This window comes from Macrobrachium nipponense, chromosome 19 (genome assembly GCF_015104395.2).
Source record: "Macrobrachium nipponense isolate FS-2020 chromosome 19, ASM1510439v2, whole genome shotgun sequence".
Lineage (NCBI taxonomy): Eukaryota > Metazoa > Arthropoda > Malacostraca > Decapoda > Palaemonidae > Macrobrachium > Macrobrachium nipponense.
Genome location: NC_061088.1, coordinates 56,347,581 through 56,357,769, shown reverse-complemented (window position 1 = coordinate 56,357,769; position 10,189 = coordinate 56,347,581). Strand labels below are relative to the sequence as shown.

The window sequence follows — 10,189 nt, the reverse complement described above, 5'->3', positions numbered from 1 at the left end:
ATGTGTACAAGGTACTACTGCATTTAAAGGCTTGGAAATAAATTTTTCTCCCGGTGCCTCAGGATAAGTCATATCACATCTTGAGGTGGCATTGGAACATAGACCTAGGGGTAATTAATCAGAAACGATGGCGCCTTGTTTGAATATGGAATGTGTTTATATGATTATTTATTGACAATAATTAAAGATGAAATAAGGCTCAAAGCCCATAGGAGGCCATCTGTACGCATGCGCAATCCTCGCATCTTTTGTCTGAAAAAGCGGCGACACTCAGGAGATAAATAGTTGCGGTCAAGCGCCCTCCTTCTTTTCGACCAGTTATTCGAAAAATTCTCTGCAATAGTATCATATTTTCGGTGAATTCCAGCTGGATAGCTATTCAAGATGCCATCAGACATAGAGGAAGAAGCTTATGGAGGTAAGTTGAGCGGTGGCGGGATAAAATACGGAATGTTGTTTGAATGCACCGGCGTGAGCACCTACACAAGTTTGGGAAAATCGACCTTATTACTGTTTATATTCTCAAGTGTCAATGTTTTTGGATTTGCACTGCTTCTTGAGGCGCTGCTATCCTCGGTGTGATGCACATGTCACACTTTGAACACGCAATTGAGGGAAATTTTGATTTTTTTCATACCGCTGGCGAGGCAAGATGCAAAAGTGGGGTCGGCTATTCAGCGACAGTTTTCCCTGGTTCGCGTTTTTCGAGTGCAGTCGCTGACTAGCCGATCCCAGTGGAAGAGTTGAAGACAAAGAAATATCGCGAGGATTTCACTATTTTCATTATTTTCACGAAGCATAATTATTGAAGCATCGTGAAATGACCGTAAGGGCTTGTGGAGAAAAGAATTAAGTTGCATACCTAATGAATGGCAGAAAAACGTTTGTCATCATTTGTTTGTCGCTGGCGTGGTCAGGCCCGACCCCAACACCCGGGACGAGGCCACGGGCGCCAATTTTGACATCTCTCCGCCCTGCCACGGTGCCACCTTGGATGGGGCTCCCAATTAGGTCTGCCCCGTCTAGGGTTTTTGTTCAGATACTATGCAGAAAGTAGTGTTGGTCAATTGTCAAGGAAAGACACAGAGAGAGAGAGAGCGAGCCATCATCCGGGAGAAGCATGGGATGTGGAAGGCGATCGTCTGCCTGACTCTGACTCTGAGGCCTCTTCTGTCTGGGACACCAGCAAACGTTAGGGTGGCCACGAGGACCACAATAAGCTTCATGTCACGTGTTTAGAAACGAGCACCAGTTGGAATGTAAGGATGAGCGAATAAAAAGCTTTGGGATGGACTAAGAAGAAGATGAGGGACGAGGTGGTCTTTGGCCCCAAAAGTTACCTATCAGGCAAGAGAACGAAGGCCCAATTGGTCAGGGAAAGTCAATACTGATAAAGAGGAACCAACCTCAAAGGGACAGGAAATTTGTAAAATGCCAACAGAAATGAAGATGAAATTTGTGCAAAAGACATAAAAATTAATTGGGAAAACACTTCCAGGAATAGAAAACTGTACGAACAAACCTAAGCTAGTATGTCGTGTTCCTGGCCGACGCCAGATAATTACTAATTATTCATTCATTCATTCCTGGCCGGCCAAAAGGAAACCCAAAATAAAGGTTATCGTACTAACCTAGTAGTAGGCCATGTTACCTGACCGGGGACCTTCTCCTCCTGCCCCCCCCAAAAGTTGGTTAATTTAGGCTGTGCAAGTATTGTAAAGTTTTATTCAAAATATTAGCTGTAGCTTACCTGAAGAATCCATATCAGAAGTTGATGGGGCATCACTCTACTTAAGGACGTTGATGATCACCGTGTGACCTATACTTCTTACCGACTTCGATGCCGTTTTGGCTCTGATGATGGAGGAACAAATACCTTGGTACATACTGTTCTAGATATTGGGATCTGTTTCCTGGTTGCTTAGCCCATTCCTTTCTATCTCCCCAGAGCCTTTCAGTGTTCTCTGTATGTACACTGCTCTCTGTGTGATCAACAAATTTTTCATTGTAGTTAACGATGTTGTGCGAAAAGCCTTCGTTAGCAAGATTCTGGTAATCTGCCCAACCATTGCTGATCATAACCGAATCGGGAAGAATGTAACATTTAATGATGGGAATGAGAGTTTTGGCACTTCTGTCTTGCCCTTCTTGATTAAGAGGAATGATAAACATTTTCTTATCTTATTCTTGGACACTTAATGCAATCAACTAACCAAACTTGACTTGGGCACTTGACTGGAAGGGTAAAACACTGGGATTGCAAATATTTTAAAAATTCTAAGTTACCTGAGTGAAAGAATTTTATAAACGAGAAATGCGTAGTCAGTATCGCAACTTGCTCAACTAACTTTAACAGTACCCATAATGAATCTGAAGTTAGTTTTTACAACCATCAAAATCACTCAAACTGGTTTCCAGATTGAATATGATTGGCTATGAATCGTCAGGTGATAAATAAAAAAAATCACAAATTTAAAAAATCACCCAATTTTTTTCCAAGAAAATATGGGATTAGAAAATGGAAGGATTAACTATACTGTGACGTCATAAAAGTTAATGTCATTTGATGTTGGGAAAAGTGGGCAGAGTTATATTTATGAATAACTGTTAGGGATTGACAAACATACTGACTCACAGGAACATTTTGCATATTATTAATTAGCGAGCATAGATACTTTATGGATATAAATTAATCAGGAAGATGAGCTCTATTCATTTATGTAGGTGTCATTCGTTATTCATTCCTGGCCGGCTCTTAGTCATCAATAAATAGTACTAAGGAAGGTTAGGTTAAGGCAAAGAGAAAACTTGTAAAAATATGGGTAATTACGAGTGAGAACGCGTATGAGGTTTTGTCACTTAGAAAAGCTGATGGTCGAATGGATATGTTTCGTTATAGGATGGACATACAGATGGATTGAATTGAGAGCAAGCTGGAGTGTCTGGGTAGGAAGAACTCCAAGTATCAGGAGGGATCAATTTAAACTGACACAAGGGCCTGCATCAGGGGAGGGAGCTTGGGTTACTACCCAGATGGATGGGACCAACCCCACTTCCCCTTAACCCTTGGGAGCTGGGATAATACATCATTATGCAGCATCCCATGCCGACAAAACTTTGAGGTTGGCAAATTTAAAAAAACAAAAATTATGGAAAGATTAAGATTTGCAAATGCACATGATGAAAGAAAAAGAAATCTAAAAGATTTTCCCTTCCTTCCACGAGAAGTTGAAAATGACTATTTTACAATCCCTAGTGGGCCCTCTTTTACAAGATAATTGTAAATTTTACCAACTTAAATAAGAATTTTCTCATTTTATATTTTGTAAAATTATAATCACAGCTCACATGATATCAAAAAACATAAGAAATAAAATCAGTAGCAAATTCTTATAATATTTGTTGAAAAATACTATTTACATAAATTTACCAATAACAAAGATTCAGTAAATTTTTTTTTATTTGTACATGGGTTTTCTAATATTTCTGTGCACTTTTATGTACAAAATTACACGTATAACTGACATACTATCGTAAAAGACAAGAACTAAACCTAACAGCAGCCCTATGTATATTTATAAGTAAATTAATAAAAGATGTCATATGAGACACACATAGTGTACATTCCACCTCGAAGTCAAAATCACTACTAAACTTGCATGAGCTGCCTAGTCTTGATTTAAGCCTGTGTAAAAGTTGCCATTAATGAATTTATGGTCTATAGAAGTATTGACACCTCTTTCCCACCCGATTCTTTCCAAATTGATGGTGCTTAACCCCTGCAAGACGCGGTAAATTTGAACGGAGGGTGGTGCGTACGTAGCTAAAATTGATACGCTGATCCGCACAGGTTACACACAATTAATTATTTGTAGTTTATTGTTAATATCTTCTTTATTACTTAATATTTTCACTTCAAATAAATTGTAAGTTCAAGGCAGAACCTTTCTATATGAAATGGACACCTTTTAAATTGTATTATTCCCTTCTCTATATCTCTATATTTTTTCTAGATTTTCCTTTAAGATCCAAAATTTGGTCAATATTCTCAGCGTTAGTGAAGACAAATTTTGTATCCTAATTTCATAAATTACTGCTTGATCAATTTACGTAAACTCAATGCTATAATATTCCAAATTTACTTGTCATTCAGGGGAAAGCAAAAGCAGATGGATATACAACATTTTCAGAACATTTTTAGAGTATAATTCATAACTACTCAACACACTGGCACTCAACTCAAAACACCTCTGAACGTATGTGAAATATGCCTTGTTCAGTAACACAGCACAAATAAGCATTGAGATATATATATATATATATATATATACGTATATAAGAACGTGTGATACTGTATACTAAACAAAAGAAAGGAAAAATATATGGTACATCCATAAGTCGGTACTTATTCTTAGTTCTTCTTATGATATGAAACGAAGCATGCAGCACAAAGCCCAACATCACATTTTTGGCATTCCCAAGTAGAGCGTACTCTGCGTTCATGCCCAGCGACACACACTCTCAGCTTACCTTTGGGCAATTTATGTAACTCATGAACATCTTCAGGAACTGCAATCTCATGTGAAAGTGGCTCAATCTGAGCTTCCCTGCTTGCAGCAGTCTCTGCATTGCTCCTTCTTTTGTGTGATGGCCTTTTTGGTCTATAGTCCTCAACCAAAGCCTCAATTATTGAAAGCATGTAGTGCTTTCGTGGCATTCTGTTCTGGGAGCTTGTATAATTTATGTACAGTATATAACTGTTTAGAACAGCAGTCCCAAAAAGAGCAAAGGCCACCTTTGTTGTCCATTTGACTGTACGCCTCTCAGCCAAATACTTGTACAGCTTTGAGTCTTTGAGGTCGACGCCCCCCATACATTTGTTATAATCAATGACAACATTGGGTTTTATTACCACCTTCCCCCTGCTATTTGTATAGTCAGAATAACCCCCCTTTGATTTTGTTGAAAGAAAAATTGGTAGGTTTTTACCATCCTTGAATGCAACACAAAAGAGGTCCCTTCCTCCTTTCACACACTTTCTGGTTTGCCAAGGAGGCATTTACATAATTCTTTGGAAGCCCCTTCCTACTTTTTCTTACTGTACCAGTAGCAGTAGTTTTCATGTTGTACAGGTCCTGGAATAGCTGGGGAGAGGTAAAATAATTATCAAGTCCTAGATGGTAACCTTGATATAAAAGGTCAGCCTGCCTCATCAAACGCATCACTAAATTGTAAGTGAAACCCTCACCACTCCTATCTTCCTGCCTGACCCCCTTATACACCTCAAAGGTATGAGTATAACCAGTTTCAGTATCACAAAGGCCACAGCTTGACACCAAACCTTGCATGCCCATTTTGCGGCATGTACTGTCGAAGATGAGGTGTGCGACCTCTAAAACCTACCATACTTTCATCTATGGCAATGTTTTGCGAGGGATGAAAATGTCTTTTGAAGATGAGCAAAATGATCACTAACTGGTTTGATCTTATAAAGCGGATCATAATCTTGAGAGTCTTGGGCAAGCATTTCTTCATTGTTTGCAAAGTGCAAAAATTTCAAAAGCAGTTTGAACTTGTATCTGGCAAAATGTTCCTGAAAGCAAGTTTGGGAGATTGGTTTATGGCAAGTGTCCCAGTAATCGTTTATCTCTGGCAATCTCACAATTCCCATATTGAGAGCTATGCCAATAAAAGCTCTCATTTCTTTGATGTTAGTGTGCCCATCTGTAATCCAATTATGAACGGCTGATCATGGATGGCACTGCAAATACTCCCTCTTATTAGATACAAATGAATCACTGTACCTATTTATTTCATTGACTAAAGTCTGCGTAAAAGAATCAGGAAAAAATTAATTGAAATAAGTAATTGAAGGGGCGTCGGCCTGTGGAGAATGCATAGGTCCTGGGGTGGCACTAAATGCCACTGGAATAGGGTCAGCGGCCTCACCAATGAGGCTCGCCCACACACCACCTGATGCACATGTATTAGTTTCACTTTCTGAAGATGATCCGTCATCCTCATCACTGTCGCTTCCCATTTCACTATCAGTATCATCAGAATCTGATAGTTCCTCATCACTTGTTTCTTAAAATGAAATGTCAGTGATTTCGTTTGAAACTGAAGGGGACGCCATAACTTTCAACCTAAAATAAATAAGGTAAAAACATTTTGCAACTACTGATATGCGATGTATTGACATAGCTTACAGCTTGTATTAACTCCATTTTCTCTATATTTCGTTTTTATCCAATATCGGCATGTAATAATTGCGAAAAATAAGAATTATGATAAAGTTTGTTCATGAAACTTACCTGTCAGATATATATATAGCTGTATTTTTCCGAATCCGACAGAAATTTAAACACTTAGACACACGCAGTGGGAGTCAGGTGGTTAGTACCCATTCCCGCCGCTGGGGGGCGGGTATCAGGAATCATTCCCATTTTCTATTCATAATTTTTCTGTCGCCGGTGCTGAAAACACCTGTTTTCAGTACCTCCGTCTTAGGATTTTGGAAATTTCATTGCCGCTAAGTATCCTAATTGTCTTTTGATTTATTCACTTGGATTTGTGGCTAGGCATACGCTATCTTAAATTGATTTGAATTTGATTCATTTTTGCATAAAATATCTGAATCTAGTTAGGCTAGTTTCAGACGGGGTTGTCTGCAAAGATAGGGTGTGGCTACCGAAAGCTTCGGTAGATTCGCACTTGGTATGTACGAGGGGTATGGGTCTTGCTTCTTTGTTGAGATTTGTCATGTAAGGAGTGTGAGACTTTGTCTATTCCGTAAGGAAGACGTATGATTCGTATGTACGCAATTAATCAGTAAACATGTCTAATTCCGTAAGGAAGACGTATGATTCGTATGTACGCAATTAATCAGTAACAAAAGTCAGGGTAGTGAACCTGCTAACCTTCCTGTAGACTTTATTTTGCATAACCCTGTAGTATGGCCTACGGGCTATGTATATGTCTACGAGAGGTGCTCGCTCTCCTTCATTGCTGTGAAGTGCTACTTCTGTAATTGTTACTCCTAACCCTGCAGTGTTGCCTTCGGGCCCTAAGCAGTGTCTGTAGAGAAATTGCCCTTTCTCTGATACTCCTTCGATTCGTAACTTAGAATCGAAAGTGCTTGCTTTAGAGAGTAAAAGTGAAGTGCAGTGATACCCCTTGTGTAGTGGAGGGTGCGTCAGATCGGCCTCGTTTCGCCTCTAGGCCGGGACCTCTGCTTGACTCCCAGAACCAGGGAGAGAGCATGTCGAAAGCCGAAGGAGGGTTACGAGGAACCCCCACCGATCTGGCGTGCCTTTTCCGGCAGTTTCTGATGAAAATCCCCAGACTGCCTTAAGGTGCGTGCACGTGCACGAATCCTGAAGGATTGCTTCTCGTCCTCCGAAGCGTCCTCCCCGCGCAGGGGTTGGAGCTTTCGGATGGACTCGCGCCCTCTAAATAGAAGCTTTATAGAAGAGGACGCTTCACGTCCTCTCTCTCTCTCTCTCTCTCGTTATGCGTTTCAGTGAGAAGTAAGAAGGCGAACGTCGCCTGAACTCGTGTCCGTCTTTCCACCGAGAAATACGTAAAAGAAGTCATAGTAGCAGTAAGCTTTTGAGAGCGGACGCCCAAGCCAGGGGCGCGCGGGTGCACGCCAAGCGCGCGCCAGTTTTACCCCGCCCGAGCGTGCCGCGCCAGTGGACGCCGAGCGCGCTCCAATGGACGCCGAGCGCGCTCAATGGACGCCGAGCGCGCTCCAGTGGACGCCGAGCGTGCACCAGCGCACGCCAGGTGTGTCGCCTGGCTGAACGTTTCTGTTGAACTCTTCAAGCTCTTGTTTCGATTTGGGCTTAAAGAATTTTCTACCTCCGATGAATTTTTACCTCTACCTCACCTGCAAAGAATGTGAAGTAGGCAGTGCTTTGGAGTAAGCTTAAAGTGAACAGACAACTTCTTCTTCGAAACCCAGCAAGACATCGGGTTTCGTGAATTCAAGAGGTCTCTGTCAATTAATATTGCTTTTCGCATAGGTGGATGGAGTTAAGGAAAGCTCAAGGGAAGTTCTCGTTTGCTCTACCGCAAGCTTTGCCATTCTGCCAATAAATTTAAGTTGCCACTACCGCAGTCAAGACTTTGCGATAAGGCAGTTACGGGTTATAAAGGCTCGATGTCCTGCACGTCAGGACTCTCGGCAATGTTCAGTAGGATTCTTGCAAAGGCACTCATCAAAGTACGCTCTTCAGGAAAGCGCAAGACAGGACTGCCTTTGCCATACTGCCAATAAATTTTAAGCTTTAGCAGGCATTAGTTGTGATACGGGAGAGGAAGCTGGTTGGAGAGTTTCTTCCTCTTCCCAGGATAATTTTGCCAGCTTTTTAGCCCATCTGAAAGGGCTTTTCAGATGATAGATTTTGTTAGTTCCTAGTCGGGACTACGCTGCCGAATTGAACATCGTCGTTCTACCTGACGTAAGCCCAGTCTCTTAGCAGGATTCTTGCCCCTTCCTCGTTTGAGACGGGAATCGGAAAATAAAATGCTCGACTTCCTGGATTACGTTTTGTCAATTCAGTGACTTTCCCCCATTGACAATATACTATCGTTTTGTCAAGTAAGTGGGTATCCCCTCATTGACAAAATATCTCTTTGTCCCGTAAATGGGTTAGTTCTCATTGACAAACATCTCATTAACTTGATATTGCGTAAGCGAATAAGCTCTTATTGACAAGATTCGGAAGAGCTCTCATTCGTCATTCGCAGACTCGTACAAGAAATAGACTTGTAGACTACGTCAATGAACGCTTATGTCCAATAACATAAGAAGCTTGAGCTAACTGCTTCGATTCTCCTAAGTTTTGTTCATGAAACTTGCCTGTCAGATATGTATGTAGCTGTATTTCCGAATTCAGCTATATATATGTCTGCCAGGTAAGTATGAACAAACTTTATTGTGATATAATTTCATATTTTGCCTTGCGTTATTTTATTTCTGGTTGGTTCAAGTCATATACGCTTGCTGTAGTTACCTCTTCGGATGGCAACCGAGAGGTCTATGGTCCATTTTAAGGACATTTAATCGTTACTCCCTGCAGCCTTCCAGGAGTTTCCGATTTATCTTTTACCGTTGTATGGTAGTGTTCTGACGACACAAACGCATCTATATATTTAGCGTTTTGTTCATGAGACTTACTTGGCAGATATATATATAGCTGTATTCTCCGAAGTCCGACAGAATTTCAAAACTCGCGGCACACGCAGTGGGCGGCCAGGTGGTAGTACCCATTCCCGCCGCTGGGAGGCGGATATCAGGAACCATTCCCATTTTCTATTCATATTTTTTCTGTCGCCGGTCGGTAAACACCTGTTTACAGACCTCCGCCCAGGATTTTTGGATTTAACTCGTTATAAGTATCTGGATTGACTTTTGGTTTTGACTCTGGATTGTTGGATTGGCATACGCGATAGTGGACTGTTTTTGGATTTTGGATTGGCTTTTGTATGAACGTGATGTCGGGATCAAGTTCAGTGAGCTTCAGAGTGTGTGTGAGAAGTGATTGCAAGGTGAGGCTACCGAAAGCATCGGTAGACCCCCACACAGTATGTATGGGGTGTAGGGGGCATGTTTGTTTGCTAGTTGATCGTTGCATTGAATGCAAAAGTTTGACTGAGGATGAATGGAAGGTGTATGAATCCTATCGGCGTAAGCTAGAACGCGATAGATCAGGAGGTCTTCCTCTAAAAGCGGTTCTACGAAAGGTAAGGGAAGTAACATTTCGCCTATATTAACACCAGTAGAATTTGCTTCACCTAATCCTGTGTTGTTGCCTGAGGGCCCTAGTTCTGTGTCTGGAGAAGGTAATGCCCTGTCTCTGATTCTAGAGTCATTGCGCACTCTAGAGTCCAAAGTGTTGGCCCTTGAAAACGGCTCGACTAAAGTGTGTGATCGTGCCCCTAGTGTTGTGGAGGGGGCGTCAGATCGGCCCCATAATGCCTCTAGGTCTAGCACCTCTGTCGGACTCCCAGACCTCAGGGAGTGGGCATGGTCGAAAAGCCGCAAGAGGGTTACGGGGGAGGGCTCCCCACCGATCTGGCGTCCCTTCGGCAGGACCTGTTGCTACTTCCCAGGCTGCCAAGGAGCGTGCTCAGGCTCGCATCCTAAAGGACTGTTTTTCGTCCTCCGAGGCGCCCTCCCCGC

The 10,189-nt window shown here is 41.9% G+C and overlaps 1 protein-coding gene across 11 annotated transcripts in view; it reads left to right on the top strand.

Moving 5' to 3' along the window:
* The first annotated feature begins 239 nt into the window (after positions 1-239).
* The window catches only part of LOC135217153 (chromodomain-helicase-DNA-binding protein Mi-2 homolog), a 272,789-nt gene continuing 262,839 nt past the window's right edge, over positions 240-10,189 (top strand). For 10 of the 11 annotated variants that reach the window (XM_064252898.1, XM_064252891.1, XM_064252884.1 and 7 more), the window contains exon 1: positions 240-418. In XM_064252898.1, the coding sequence (XP_064108968.1) occupies positions 385-418 (34 nt within the window). In that variant the 5' untranslated portion in view covers positions 240-384. The remainder of the gene's footprint in view (positions 419-10,189) is intronic. The other variant, XR_010315081.1, reaches the window with a different exon arrangement.